This window comes from Crinia signifera, chromosome 3 (genome assembly GCF_055691185.1).
Source record: "Crinia signifera chromosome 3, ASM5569118v1, whole genome shotgun sequence".
In the NCBI taxonomy this organism is placed as follows: domain Eukaryota; kingdom Metazoa; phylum Chordata; class Amphibia; order Anura; family Myobatrachidae; genus Crinia; species Crinia signifera.
Genome location: NC_139219.1, coordinates 313,962,957 through 313,979,371, shown reverse-complemented (window position 1 = coordinate 313,979,371; position 16,415 = coordinate 313,962,957). Strand labels below are relative to the sequence as shown.

General features: G+C 47.4%; 1 protein-coding gene across 2 annotated transcripts in view; it reads left to right on the top strand.

Annotated features, from left to right (window-relative positions):
- The first annotated feature begins 215 nt into the window (after positions 1 to 215).
- CD2AP (CD2 associated protein) overlaps positions 216 to 16,415 on the top strand; it is a 77,058-nt gene continuing 60,858 nt past the window's right edge. For both annotated transcript variants that reach the window (XR_014471853.1, XM_083178661.1), the window contains exon 1: positions 216 to 428. Coding sequence is in view for 1 of the 2 variants with exons in the window: in XM_083178661.1 (XP_083034787.1) it covers positions 425 to 428 (4 nt within the window). In the remaining variant the exon portion in view is untranslated. The remainder of the gene's footprint in view (positions 429 to 16,415) is intronic.

Sequence of the window (16,415 nt, the reverse complement as noted above, 5' to 3'; positions counted from 1 at the left end):
GCATTGACCTGAGTGAGCTGACCTAGGCCATGGCCGCATGCGTCAGCGGCTCTCACGTAGTTGGTAGACCGCAGAGTAGCCGCTGATTGCCGGCCAGAGTCTGCTGGACCAGCCACACACAGACACCGGCCGGAGTCCCTCCCGTCCCCCTGGCGTCAGCCAAGTCACTTCCGGTCACCGCGCTGCATGATGGAAGCTGTAGTTTCTAGCCGGGTCACATGGTATTGTCCCGAAGACATTTACAGCCTGGGAACTAGCTGCTACCTTGTCGGGACGGAGGAGGCAGCCGGGAGCCGGTGAGGGGAAGGGAAGGGGCGGGTCCCGGGCAGAGGAGCGCAGAGCCGGGCGGAGTGGATGGGCTGACGGCGCCGACTGTGACAGCGGGGAGCGAGAGGCCGGAGAGTGACTCCCCTTCCCGGGCAGCATGGGTGAGTATCCCGGGCACCAGGGCCTGAAGTTGGGAGGGGGGCGGTGGCTGTTGTGGTGACACATACCTGAGGGGAGGAGGGGGGGACCTTACTCTGTCACTGATACTCGGGGGGAGACCCCAACTATTACTCTGACCTGTGGCAGCCAGCACCCTGTTACTGAGCTATTACTGTCACTTACACCATGCCAAGTGTGTGTGTGTGTGTGTGTGTGTGTGTGTGTATATGTATATATATGTGTGTGTGTGTGTATGTATGTATGTATGTATGTATGTATGTATGTATGTATGTATGTATGTATGTATGTATGTATGTATGTGTATATATATATATATATATATATATATATATATATATATATATATATATATATATATATATATAATGTCACCCTTCCGAAGCATACATCTATGCTCCCTATTCTGTATTAGGACACCTGTACAATTGCCGACACACTCTCTCCTGGAACAGATTCTCGAGTATTTCCTCACACCCTATAGGAGGAAGATCAGTTCCATGCAATGTTCCAATATATGGTGTAATGGTTAGCATTACTGCCTCACAGCGCTGAGGTCATGGGATAGATTCCCACCATGGCCCTAACTGTGCGGAGTTTGTATATTCTCCCCGTGCTTGCGTGGGTTTCCTCCGGGTACTCCGGTTTCCTCCCACAATCCAAAAATATACTGGTAGGCAAATTGGCTCCCAACAAATTAACCCTAGAATGTCTGTGTGTGCGTGTACATGTGGTAGGGAATATAGATTGTAAGCTCCACTGGGGCAGGGAGTGATGCGAATGCCCAAATATTCTCTGTACAGCGCTGCGGAATATGTGTGCGCTATATAAATAACTGTTAATAAATAAATGTTCCAGAATGGCGCATTGTAACTATTCCCTTGCACATGGGGGTGAACGTGTTATGTCGGCACTACTATACACTGTGCACGTGGCCAGGTGTAATTAGCCTTTGGGAGAGATAAAGCACCAGCCCGTCAGCTCCTGAGTCTATGAATTGATGGGATAGGAGTAAATGCTTCTTCATTCAGACCTTGTGGCGGTGTGAACTTGACTGATGGATATTAGGACAATCCAACCCTCATCACCCAATGACTTAAAATGCTGCATGAAGTGTATTCAGATCTCAGTCACTGGGGGAAAGACTGTGTGTGCCAGTCTAATGGTGCCCACTGTCCATTTGTCGAGCACAGATTGGACGACAACCTCCACACTCGATATCTAAAGTTAACTCCTCATTCTGTCGACCCGGTTGACTTCTGAATGCTTCTGATGATACTATGGAACATTAAGGGGCCAGATATTTTGTTATTTACAGCCAACCAGGTATTGCCTAAGTGCGTTGCAGAGTTGCCACATGTTTGGGCACTTTAAGAACTGATCTGTCCACTTAATCATGGACCTTTTTATATAATAAACCTATTTAAGTCCATTCTAGTCATGCTGGCTGAGGAGCCTTGCGTGGGTAAAGGCCCCCATACATTAGGCCGACTTGTCCTTAGGACAAGTCGGACCCAATTCTCCTGTGAGCCGCCCGGCAGCTCCCCGGGAGGCTCACATAAAATTTGGCACTTGATGAGCCAGATTTTACATGTGATAAATCGCATGCGATTTATCACATGTAAAACAAATGGGGAGCTGCAGGGCGGTGAGGAGCAGTGGGGCGGGCAGCGGCAGTAGTGGGGGCGGGCGTCGGCAGTAGTGGGGGCGGGCGTCGGCAGTAGTGGGGACGGGCGGCAGCTCACAAAAGTTCCCGGCGGGTGATGCTGACCTGGCCGGCATGCTGTGGTCTCAAATACAGCAGTAGCGCTGCCGCTGCGGGACGCACAGCGGCGGCTATTAGATTTTCAAAATAGCTGTCAAATGACCGGCCGTTCTGTGATTGGCTGAGAGCTCTCTCAGCCAATCACAGAACGGCCAGTCATTTGACAGCTATTTTGAAAATCTAATAGCCGCCGCTGTGCGTCCCGCAGCGGCAGCGCTACTGCTGTATTTGAGACCACAGCATGCCGGCCAGGTAAGCATCACCCGCCGGGAACTTATTTGTGAGCCGCCGCCCGCCCCCACTACTGCCGCCGCCCGCCCCCACTTCTGCCGCTGCTATCTGTGATCACAGCCGGCCAGGTCAGTGTGTCTGCCCGCCGTGCTCCCCCGCCCCCCGGTGTCTGCATGCATATGCCTGACAGGTGGGCAGGCATATGCATAGCATACAGGGAGGTCGGATGATCTTATGTGCTGACCGTCCGACCTCCCTGATCCGGTCCGATGCGCACGGGACCGCGCATCGGATCGGATCATACATCACACACCTGCGATTTTGGGGCGATTTCATCTGGTTATCGGCCCAAAGTGCCGAAATCGGATGAAATCGTCCCAAAATCGTATAGTGTATGGGGGCCTTTACAGTGGATGTTGGCAGGATGGAGCGAGCGATAAGACAAGCCTGTACAATAATAACACAGATCAGAACAATTTTATGCCGTGATTAGCAGGAAGCGGCAGAAGAATGTGCTGGTTATGTGTCTGGTTCCTGACATTCCTGCTTGTGTCTCGGATTAGAAGTATTGTCTTGTGTTCTGCCTTTTACACGTATATATGTTTACACAACACGTCTCTTGTTCCATTGCTGTTTGTGTGTATGTTTCCTCAGTAGGCAGCTGCCTCTGGAGTCAGGGATTATATTTACCATTGAAACATTGGATTATGATGCCCGGCCTTTCCATTATTGCTGCATATATTATGATCCCCCCCCCCTTTCAGAGCGCTTGTATTTATACTTGGTTTAATCGCTCCTCCATAGTGATATGCTTAATGGGGATGGCTCTGTTATGGAACAAAGCAAGCTGAAATCTAAACTACAATTTAAAAAAAAATATCTCCAACATTTCTGAGCTGCTTCCAAATGCAGCCGTTATTTACCCTGCATGCAAAAATAATGCATGTGTATGCAACACTTGCATGGAAGCATTACTGCAGAGTATTATAGCAGAGTTTCTGTTTTTTTTTTTTTTGCTTTGAACTCCGCCCCTTTATGACTGTGCCTATAGGTCATCTGAAGACCTACCCAGTGCTTGTCGGATAGATTGATCCGCGGTTCCTGATTGTTACGTGAGATAAACTCTGTTTGAACAGCGAAAGTTGCTTAATGTTTTTGTGCATTCATCGAGTCACATAAGTTAAAAGGTAAATGTTCTCTTCCTGCACTTTGTGAGTTTACAGACCTGTCAGTTATTTTGCAAGTGACGCCGCAGATTTTAAAAGATTAAGCGCAATATAGCACAGACCGCATTATGGGACAGTCGGCGCATGTTTATGGGAACAAAAACTAAACACTACTTAAAGTAATTTGTTTTAGTAAATAAACCTGACTTGACTGTATTATCACTTGCCTGGCTGTCTATCTTCTAAGAGTGCGCCCCTACGGGCGGATGGGCTGGCCAAAATGACATAACAGATTGGTGTATAATGATTGTGACCATATAATGCACCTGTTACCGGAAGTTTCAGGCATGCGTCTTATAGCAGCTATAAGCACAGTCTCTCCCCTGTGACTTCATTAGCTGTCGTCTGATCACATCCACTGGTGCCTGAGTCTTGCTAACCACGAGTGCAAAATAGTGGGAGAAGATGGTTCCAAAGCTTTATATACATTTGTGTTCTCTGATACCACTTTTACACCAAGATGCTGGGTTGCACCCGGGTTTTTGGACCCTGTGGTTGTCCTAGTAGGTGGGGTTTAGCCACTATGTGGGTCTAAAGCTGCCCATACACGGTCCGTTTAACGGATCCGTTTGGGACTTAAACAGCACACATCGGATCGGATCGCATCCCTAGTGCATGCACTGCGATCCGATACTTTTTGTACTAGGTACACATCTTATGTGCAGCACATACTTTTTGTACCGTACTATGCGATGCGCGGGAGCGCGCATCGCATAGTACAGAACGGAGCCGGTCCACAACGGACCGTGTATGGGCTCCTTTATACCGACTTTAATGAGTGTGAAAAAAAAATTAACATGGTCTCCCGATTTACAGGTGTGTAGGTCATAGAAGCAGGAATCCCCTCCAGGAGCTGGTAAACATAGTTGACAGGTGGCAGGGAAGCATGCGCAGCTCCTGACCAGGGTATTTTTCGTGAAAAATAACCCAATATGTCTGCAAAATGAGCCCCTTAATCCCCTAATCAAGAGAGAAAATACTTAGTACATAATTACTCGATAAGTGAACTGATTTTCAATATTTGCTGCATTTTTTTTTTTTTAAACCTAAATGTCACTTATTCTGGCTCCAAGAAATGCCCGTTTTGAGTCCTTGCCCGCTTTAGCTGCAGCTGAACTGGGTGATTTCAGTGGCACGTGGTCTCTAGTACTGTATACTTGTTTCCGTGCAAGGTACAATAAAGCTAATACAAGTTTTTTGTTTTTTTTCTAAACCAGTCCTGCTGCTTTGCTCTGGTGATTGATTACCTGCTGACCCCCTCCGGCAGTGCACAGGAATGTGCTACCTCCCTGTATGTCTCTCTTCTAGCTGCCTAATCTGTAAAAGGCTTGTGGGGGCCAAACGGCACCTGGTGGAATGTAGAATGCCGCCCTGACTGCTGCAGAGGACAGGTATGCATCCTGACACCCTCTGCCTCCTGGTGGTCACACCTTATTGCCACAATAACTGTCGGAACTGGCATCGTTTACACTAGCATTGGTTTTTCTACATAGAGAGTGAAACCTCTGTCTCACAAAAGCGTAACTCATTGTTTTGGTAAGAAAACCCCTGATACAGATGTGTCCTTATACAGAGATCCGTTTTGCGCTATGTGACGGATGGCGCATTGGTTGACTTGCAGCAATTCCCAGACTGTTCTACCCCCCCCCCCCCCGCTCCCTTGTGTCCGACCCCTGTCATTTGCCGGTTTCCACAGTATAATCGCACTGGTTGCAGTGCCAGTGTCTGGGGTACTGTAATTTGGCGATAAGTCCCACATTTTGGGTGTCTGGTGATATGCCTGGGATGTCTTAAGCTGGTTACACACTGGCCCTTATTCTAGTTCACTCTTAGAGGCAAATGCCTTCTCAAATGGACAACACCATGTGCACTGCAGGTGGGGCAGATGTAACTTGTGCAGAGAGAGTTAGATTTGGTGGGGTTTTTCTTCAAAGGGAGATCTATATTGCAGTGTAGAAATAAAGCAGTCAGTATTTTCCCTGCACAGAAACAAAATAACTCACCCAAATCTAATTCTCTCTGCACATGTTACATCTGCCCCCCCTGCAGTGCACATGGTTTTGTCCATCTGAGAAGGGATTTGCCTCTAAGAGTGAACTAGAATAAGGGCCACTATGCGATCCGCTGCACCGCTGATATTATTAACGATATCGGCAGTGCTCTCCAGGCAATATATCGCCCATACACACTGAACAATTTAATTAATGATATTCTTCAATGAAGTCACTCTGGCCAACGTTAAACACACTGACAATATATTCAAATTTGTTCAGATGACAGGGAGGGTTGTTAACACACTGACAAGACAATACGCACAATAATAATAATTAACAATATGCTTAAAAAAATCTATCTTTTAGTGTGTTTGCAATGTTATACCTCTTGCACATCGCAAAAAATATCCCGGGTCTATGTGTGCTGTGAAAGGGCCTTTTTGAATACAGCAACAGCTCCAAGCGCTACCTCCTCCCCCTCACCCCTTATGATGCTCCGTCCCACCCTTCCTTGATGTCAGATACCGGGCTTATTATGGGATCGCTGTGGGGAACTAAACCTCATAAATGCCGAGTTGCTAATGGGATGGACCAGTGTCCAAATCCCTTGTAAGACCTGGCATTTGCGATGTAAACGATATTGGTTGCAAAGACGGCTATTCTGAGAAATTTGCGTCGGTGAATGCAGACAGATTCTCCCGTATACAAATATTTGCGACCAGAAGCATTTGGGATTTTTTCATGTGTTTGAATATTAGTGTAATGAGATCTAAATCTTCATAGTTTTCATATACACACTGGGGGTTATTTTGGTTCACTCCTGGCAAATTCCTTAGATGGACAAAACCATGTGCACTGCAGGTGGGGTAGAAGTTACTTGTGCAGAGAGAGTTAGATTTGGGTGGGCTTTATTTCAAAGTGAGATCTATATTGCAGTGTAAAAATAAAGCAGCCAGTATTTTCCCTGCACAGAAACAAAATAACTCCCCCAAATCTAATTCTCTCTGCACATGTTGAGTGCCCCACCTGCAGTGCAGCATAGTTTTGTCCATCTAAGAAGGAATTTGCCAGAAGGAGTGAACCAGAATAAGGCCCATAGCCTGGAGGAAGTGTTGTACAATATTTTGTATTTGTGCGTGAAACGGTTTGTGTACATACACAAAGTTAACTTGTTTCATGCACACCTTTATATACATAGCCTGAAGATACTTTAGTGCATGGAACAAGGTTTGTGTACATTGTACCATCAGACAGCAGAGGTGTCACTATCTCAGGCTCGCTCACAGCAAAGAGTACCACACCAGACCAGGAATAAGAACTGCATGGGTTTTGGAAGACACAGGGTGCCAGAATGACCACTTCTAATAATACAGTTGTGGTCAACATCATGTCCTGTGGAACTACACGTCCCAGCATGCCCTGCCACAGATTTTATATAATGGATTTGATAAAATTGTGGTAGGGCATGCTGGGACGTGTAGTTCCACAACAGATGCAGGGCCATGAGTTTGGCACCACTGAGTACATCATACACACACTGAACAACTGAAGTGATATTGTGGATCTATTAAGTGTTTGGGATTATTTAACCCCTTCAGTGGTGGTTTTCCTGCGGGCAGGACAATCCTCATAGGACAGATTTTTCTACTCCAGAAATACTCGCCAATGAAGGGGCTGTCGCTGGTCTTCAGATCGGCCCTACAGGTGGTGCTGCCAGATGGTGCATCACTGGGGCACACCTGCATATTGGTGCCATGGCGGCCATTTCAGATATGGCGCTGACTTGTGAGCCAATTGCCGCTCTGAATAAAAAAAAAACTCCAGTATAAATAAAAATAGGAAAAGTTGGTTTAGAACAACTTTTGGCTCCCGATCGGGCGCCACATTTGAACTGGCCGCTGATCACCTGAGAAGCCTCCGCTCCTTTGCATAGAGTCGCGCAGAGGCAGGTGACTGTCACTGTGCGGAGGAGTGCTGCTGCTACGGGACGTCAGGCGTATGGTTCGGGGTGCAGAGCAGTTGTCGAGCTACCCGTAGATTGCGAGCGACACGTTGGTGACCGCTGCTCTATATCGTTTGTACGGGAGTTCAAGGGAAATGGATGGATTACTATGTCATCTTATTTAATGTATTTATTTTCTTTCTAATTCAGAAGCTTTCTTTACCACGGTCAATATTGCACCGCACCTCGTACCCAGGTTATTGCCGGGTTGGTGGCATGTCGACGCACCAAAGCTTATAACCCGGGTCGACCAACCCGGCAAATCGACCATGGTTATAAGAAGGGTTAAACCCGGGTCACCCTCTGTATAATGGATGATCTGTGTTTTATTGTGGTTTGACCTGTGTTTGCGTCGTGTAAGGGGTAATGTATGTCAGAAATCAAAAATGTGCTCATCAATTAGTTGTTATGAGTCAAAACAAATTTTAATTGACTCTTTAGCATGGACCTTGACTATGAAGCCGTTTATGTCACTGCTGAGATATAGACCAGAGTGTGCTAGAAGCATCAGAACAGAAAGTGACACCACCAGACAGAAAAGAGGAACTGCACAGGGTGCTACATTCAACACTAATGTACAGCATGACTGTTGGGTCATCACTTTCTGGTTACAAACTGCCTCAATACCATGAAAACCATGTCCCAAATAAGATTTGAATTTTTTTTTTAATTGATTTGCTGTCTGCAATTGATAGTTTGGGTTAATTGTTAATCTGATATTTGAGCAGTTTTGCAGTGGCTGCACGCCCTAACAGCTGGCTCTATAAGTAGTGCTGGATATACAGAGATGGGCAAATAACAGGTTCTCCCCTAGACTAATCCGCCAGACATAGTCCTTGCAGTTAAGTATCTAATTAGAGCAGAAGTCAGGATTTGCATACGTTTGCAGCTGCTGATTAATTACAGGTGCAGTCTCCTGACTGTATTGTAAGCAGTCGTAGTACGCTGTTGACACCCTTCATGTGTTGTCCTCAATGGAACCTCATCCGCTGGAGTCTGGGGATCTTGATGTTGCTAACAATAAAGGCTTCCTGTGCTCGGATTTCCACGCTGCTAGTAGTGAGTATTGGGTACGGCAGCTTGTGATCCGCACTCTAATGTTGGAAGTTTGTTAACCAAGTTCTTAATGCCATTAAATTGGATCAGGGCTGGCAGCTTGAGCCAAGCAACCAGGTGTTAGCCCCTCCGCCCATGTACATGGTAGGGGATGTGTTCGGCAACGGGGGATATTTGGGGACGTTTCAGCGCTCAGTAAGCAGCAGATTTGGCTGCTTACTGAATTAGGCCCATAATGTGTTTAGAACTTGTCCACGGATGGGAAGACTCAGAGATGGGGTGAAATGTAATAGGATGGGAGTTTCAGAAAGTAAGAGATTTGGTAAGAAATTAAATTTTTTTTTTTTTTAAGCGGCAAACTGGTTTTGCAGTGTAAATGATTGCCGCTTTAAAAAAAAAAAACCTGGAGATTTCTTAAGAAATCTCTCACTTTCTGAATCTCCCATCCTAAATTTCCCCATGGCGCGGGTGCATTTTTTGTTCATTCCGAGACCGATTTGTAGACAGATCTACTCACAACTGTCTCTCTGCAGATTGCAGCCACTTCCTCTGCATGGCAGTCAGGGGAGGAAACTATGTTGTCTGTAGACACCGGTGTTATCGGCAGGTGTTGTTGTAGCCGGGCACACAACTGCACATTTGTTATGTACACCACCGGATTATTATGGCTTCCTTACCCACAAACACCTGTAACCAACTGCACTATGCGCTCCACTAATTATTCAAGGAGAGCAACTGATGTAATCACCGTTGCTGTACGTCATTGTGTATGCTTGCTGATTGGGATGACTGTTCTCCCAGCTGGTCATAGTGACATCACCAGCGTTGAAGATGTCTTATTCTAGAGAGCAGTTATAAATGCTACACCCAACATTGGGTATTAAACTATGCCAAAATCCTGCATATTCCTGATCTGCATAAAGTACGTGGCAAACAGAACAATTTGCGCAGTAGAATATTAACCTTTATTCAGTCTTGCCAGCGTATTGCGTTGCACTTCATAACCGGAAACAAAACCGTAATCAAACAAGACTGGGGATTAACATAAAAAGTTGGAGGTTGAATTCAGCCCGGTGTTGTCATCATCGCGCCCTGCACATAGTCGGGAGATGCCCGTTTACACCCCTGTATCCGAGTGCTTGCTCGCACTAAGTGGTAAGTTGGAGGGCCTTAAGTGCTGGCCCCTAGTTTAGTCTGATTTCTGCTTACACCTTAGGAGTGGTGTGAAGGTCCCCATACACCTGTCCGATTTGGGCCCGATTTCACCCGATTCTGATGTATCGGGCCGAGAAATGTGTTTTACAACCAATCCGATACGCAGTGGAGGTTGGACAGGCATAAGATGAATCGGACCTATCAGCGGTACATCGTGGGTGCTTTTTTAATGCCCACGATTTATCGCATCCTATCAGGTCCGTAGGCGTGTGCCAGCAGTGCCACCACTGGGACACTCCTATAGTCTGCAGAGCAGGGAAGAATCTAGCAGGAAAAGTGCTTTCCAGGAAACCGGCTGCGGTAGCAGTGGGAGGGCAGGAGATTTCAAAAGTCCCCTTTCAAATGAATGGACGGCCGCTGATTGGCTGAGAGAGCAATATGGTTGAGCAATATGGTTGTGCATTTCTTTGTTAATTAAGCGTCTCTGTAGGAGCAGCTCAGTCATTGATGTTTAGCTGCACACATTAGTGATCATTATAATGGGCCACCAAGGCTTCTTTTTCCTGAGTCTCTCTATGGAGTTCGAGGGGGAAAATGAGCAAACGCATTTATTTCACGGTTCCGGTTTCCAGCTGTACTCCGCACACATCGTGCAGGACAGTCCCCCGTGAGCTTGTGACCGAAGGTCTGCACTTCGTTAAAACAAACCTATTCTCTTTAAGAGCTGTTATCGGGGCTCATTATTATGAATATTCCATCTAGGTTCAATATTTGCCTTGCACCCCAGTGACCAGTGCCCCATTGGCTTCAACACATTTAGATTAAGTAACTCCTGCTTTTGTATGTTTCATAAGAATGCAATATTCCTTCTTGCATGGCTGGCTGCGTTTGTCTCCAATTACTGAGCTGATAGCAGTCTGGTTGGACCGGCTTGCATATTTGGATCTTGACTGCTCAGACCTAACCGTTGGTAATCAAGAAGATAACGCACAATAGACTCCTTACCGAAATGATATGTTGTATATTATGCCAGCCTGCTTTTAATGTTTAATGGTGCTTGTTTCCCTGGAAACAACAATACAAACAACAGAAATCTTTGCCACTCCTCCCTGGAGCCCCAACCCCCCCCCCCCCCCCCCCGTGCCAATAGGGGCAGGGGTCCACTTCACACTTTTTATAACGCTTGTCCCATTCTCTATGATATACTGTAATTCAGGAATGGGGAACCTTAGGCCCTCCAGCTGTTGTTGAACTACACATCCCAGCATGCCCCGCTACAGCTTTAGCGTGGTCAAACAGCAAAACTGTAGCATGGCATGCTGGGGCGTGTAGTTCAACAACAGTTGGCGGGCTGAAGTTTCCCCATCCCTGCTGTAAATATTAATGTCATTCCAATTTCACTAGAGTGCCCGGTGTTCTGTAAGCGGAAGGAGGCAGGATAGACAATCTAAGGTTCCTTAAGTGTATTTAACAGATGGCTCATCTTCAGATTATTATCATTATTAACAGAGATCGCGGCGATTAACAGCAATACATAGATTTACTTTTGTGTTAGTTTTAAAAGAACGCGGAGCTGGTGCAAACATTATACGCCTGCTGCTTATAATCAAAGCTGAGTAAGAATGTCTGATGGTGAATTATTAATTGCTGGACATTTTCCAGTTTTTGCATTTAAACATACTACTATTTTGTGCTTCCCATCAGCGCAGTATTTGCAGTGGTAACTGTATGGGGCGAGCGGAGAATCCATGAAAACTACAATTATTAGGCTGCACTCTAACTTATTTATGTGTTAAATGGATAGTGGGGGGTTATTCAGGCTGGTTCTGGATAAAAAGATCGACTTTGGCAAAAGGTTGACATGAGGTGTTCCCAATCTGAGTCCCTGTGAAAGTATGGAAAGGCCCCAATTTTATTTTTTTTTAAATGAAATAAATAGTTTTAAATCGTGCTCACGCTAGGCTGCGCCCTGCCCAATTTTAAAGGGCAAATTGCGCCCTGCTAGAATAGCCTGCTGTCTGGCTCGGCCCATACGCACAGGGAAGCCCATCGCCACTGTAGATGCCCGGCGCTTCCCCGACAGGGGATGCTGGTGGTTGGGCCGGTATCCTATTGTGATGTCGGCAGCCCAGGCCCGCCTCCAATTGTGACGTCTGCCCTGGCCAGAACCTAGAAGGAGCACTAATACACATGTCGCCCTTTTGGGACCATATAAAGGTCAATATGCATTTGGTTGACTATTGTAGGTCGACACCTGAAATAGGTTGAGAGTCAAAAGGTTGAGTTGAGCCAAATGGCCGACACAATGCATGTCGAGCTAAAGTTAATTGACCCAAACCCACCCTTTTCACGTTTCGGCCTATTTATACCCCTTTCACACCAGAAATGCAGGGACAAACCCGTTACATTCCCGGGACAAGCAGCGACATTCCCGGATTGGGACCCTTTTACACCAGAAAAGTCCCTGCATTTTCTGGTGTGTGAAGGGGGCGGGAAGGAGGCCGTCAGGAGGTGGGGAGGAAGTGAGCAGTCTGCAGGATGGCGGCGGAAGTGGGCAGGAGGTGGTATGAATACTCACCCCGGTTGCTGGTCCTCCGTGCAGGCCAGGGATCCACGCAGGCGGTGGCACAAATGACTGGACAGGCGGCGGATGAAGATGACACAGCTCTCCGGCGCCCTCACTGCCGCCGGAGAGCTGCGTCATCAACATCCACCGCCTGTCCAGTCATTTGCGCCCGCCGCCTGCGTGGATTCCCGGCCGGACAGCACACAGAGGACCGGCAACCCGGGTAAGTATACCCTACCCCATTCACACCAGCCAGGTCCCCGGGTTGAACCTGGGAACAACCCTGCTACCTAGCAGGGTTGGATTGCCGGCAAATTTGCCCGGTAATTTGTCCCGGGTACCTTTACTACCAGAGGTAGTACCGGGTTGTTCCCGGACTCAACGCGGGAATTTAGGCTGGTGTGAAAGTGGTATTACTGTCCATCTAGACACCCCCCGACCTATCCTCCAGATACCGTTCACGCATCTCTGATATTGAGCTTTAGTTTGTGATAAGATGTGACAAATAATCATTCAATAACCTTTTAATTCCTTTGGGATAACTTTCCCTACGTTAATGACCCAATTTTGAGGAAACAGTGTTTTATTTTACTGTGAAACCTTAGACTTTGTAAAGGGGGTGAGGTAATTATGTTTACCTGCATCATGCAATGCTATTCATAGTGACCACACACACCTATTGAAAGGGCAAAGGGTGAGATAAGGATTTATCTTGCTGGAAATGTTGGGCTGCGGTGTTGGTGAAACCGGAACAGAGAGCTTTTATATGTGTTTGTGTTTTGGAAGGAAGGAAACTCTGCTTCCCACATGTTCCAGTTTTGTTCTCAGCTCCGTCATGCTGCCTGCCCGTCCGCTCACAGAAATGCTGTAAACCGTTTCTAGCTAATGATTTTTTTTCCAGTTGGTTAAATTCAGCCAATGTGTGGTGGTTGTGCATTAGCCCGTACAGGCAATATCTGGTGAGTTCATCTTTTTACTTAAACATGTGGTGCGTAGAATTTACCCCGTGTGTATTCTATGTAATTATATGCCCCTCACATACGTACAGTGGAGGCAGTTCGGCGTAGAAGCAGATTATGCCAGTCATACTAATATTTGCCTCCTTTATGTCACTAGGCCTGGGTGAGTAGAAGGGCCATTAATACCTCCCCGTGCCATTGTAGGGCCACAAAACTGCATTTTATGGATGTGTTGATCCAATTAATTGTCTACATGTTCTTATCTGCCGTCAAATTCTATGTTTCTATGTTACATATTCATGCAGAGGTGCGCAACAGGCGGCCCACGAAAAGCTCCTGACTGGCCCGCCGCTGCTGTATGTGTCCGATGGCGGCTGTGTGTGCGCACGGCGTAGTCCTGTGCAGCCGATGCTCAGCCTGTGCGTAGCAGTCGTCCGGCGCATGCGTGAAAGGCTGCTGCTGGACTACGCTGCGCGCACACACACAGCTGCCATTGGAACCACATACAGCGGCGCCGAGCTACCCACATGTCACTACAGCCGCAGTGCTGCCATTTTTCAAGGCTGGTGGGCAGGTGTGTGGCATTACTAATGGGGCAGATGTGTGTAATAACTAAGGGGGAGCTGGTGTGGGGCATTACTAATGTAAGGGGAAGTATAAGGGGCCTACTATTGTGTTGTATGGTGTGCTACAATACATTCTAAGACACACCCCCTTTTTGAGTGACCCCACCCCCTATTTCTGGAATGCGGCCCTCAAATATCTGCTGTAAGTATTAAGTGGCCCCCCCCAGCTGAAATAATTGTCCCCCCTTGTATTAATGAATAATTGTCTCCTCCCCATAATTCTTTCATCTCTGTGACCTCACTAAGGGCCCATCTATCATAAAATATTTGCGGCTAATTCAAGTGTTTGCGGACGTAACCCCCCTCCATAGGTTACTAGGGGGCATGCGATGTGTATCATCATCCGGCTGCATCGCAGTTGTGGTCCATGGGCTACAGACTGCACTGCTGGCAGAGCAGTGGGGTCGGCCAGTGGTCAGCGCCCTCGGCGCCCAGCGAAGCAGAGCACAGGGATGGGCTCCTTTCAGAGCCCCAGACGCAGGTTGATACATTAAACTGAAAGGATCGCATATAGTATTTCGATCCTGCATGGTAAATCCCACCCAGATCACATTGCATATTCGGCCCAATGATAAATGGGCCCATAAGGAATTTAGCATTTCTACTGCATTGTGCCCATGGTCTCGGAGTTCCCGCTTTGTGTGCTGCCGCATTATCACCTTCCACTTTATCACTGTGCCAGGCTTAATACATCTGTCCCCTAGTATTGATCTGTAAATGAGACCTACAGATAACGGCCATCCCTTGTGTTCCCTGCCTCGCCTGTGTTGTTCCCTGCACCCAGTGCTGTTCCTACTGCCCTGCGTTCCGGATCAGCGATGTTACTGCATGCAGACTGCCTTCACCTGACAGTTCTGAAGGCATTTCCCAGAGCTCCGCTGATTTAACCCCCCCCCCCCCAACCAGATACTTCTAAAATATAGTTGTCCTTGAATTAAAGCTGCAAGAACTCAATATGATAATTTAGCTGTGATAAAATCATCTTCTGTTATCACACCGTTACCGTTCATCCTTTAAAGGAAGGCTCTCTGTATTGGCTGAGTTTCATCATCTTCCTGGGCTCGCTGCCTGTTTCTGCCTGGATACATTTTATTTTGGTCGGTTTACAGCTACATCACCCCTGGCTCCATAGGGTTTAGAACTTGGAACTGTGAATCCCTCTGTCTGGCATCTTATAGATATAATCGTTAGATCACGTAGTTGGGAGAATGTTTTTTCCAAAATGAGAAGCTTCGCCCTCTGCCCTACGCTGCGATTGTCTGTTCTGGCACAGCGGTCTGGTAAACCCAGCCTGTGGCAGTGATATGTGCGGCAGTGGAGGGAGCCTCCAATGACCTGCCGCAGAGGTATCACAAACCTCGGCTAGTCTTCTGTGAGAAGTAAGCGCTGATCCCCGTGTAGGCATGTTTTGTGTATGTATTCCGTGTCTGTGATCGGAAGGGATTGTGACAAACCTGCCATTCTTTGTATGGTCAGCTATAGTTGTGTTGGTAATGGATTTTCTTTCTTGAACGGTTTTATGCATACCCCTTTTACACCGCCGCGAAACCCGGGTTTTTCCCACGTGGACCCGCGTCAGCTGCGGTGTAAAAGGGGTTACCCGTGTCCCTTTACACAGGAATTCTACCCAGGTACTGACCAGGGTAGAACACTGGCAGTGTAAATGGGTATGCTGGTCATCCGACCCGGCTCCCGTTTCCAACAATGAGGAAAGCCCAACCTCCACAGGACAGCGTCCTGTGGTCAACATGAAGGTTGGGCGGGGACGCACACAGCCTCCGCTGCTGTACTGTGCCGACAGCAGTGGAGACAGGGAGGAGGTGAATGGATGGCTGTGTGCGGCATCCATTCACCTTGCGGACGGGGGCCGGGGGGGTTCACGGAGGCTGGGGGGAGCCCAGCAGCTTACCTTGGTGCTGGGCTTGCCCCCATCGCGGCGGCAATCGGCGGTCCCAGCGCTTGGAGATGATGTCATCTCCAAGCGCCGCTCCCATTTACACTGCAAGTCTGCACCGCATTGTAAACGGACCAAACTCCTGGATCCGACCTGGCTGGGAACAGTGTTCCAAATACCGGGTCGTATGCGGGATTTTGGTGTTAAAGGGGTATTACTAAGATGGGAGTTCTGTTGAACATGGGATGTTGCTATGGGCAACCAATCAGATACTGTCTATTCTCTTCTAGAAGGTGCTAAATAAATAAGCCGGTTCTGATTGGTTACAACATCCCATCCTAGCAGAACAATCTATGGTCTATTTACTAACTGGATTGATGTCCGTAAGTGCCAGGCTTCTTTAAAGAAAAATGCTGGTCATCATCTGCCCACTCTGGGACATATATACATATGGTTATCACTATGGTGACCACTTACCCTTCTCTGTATTTTGGCCA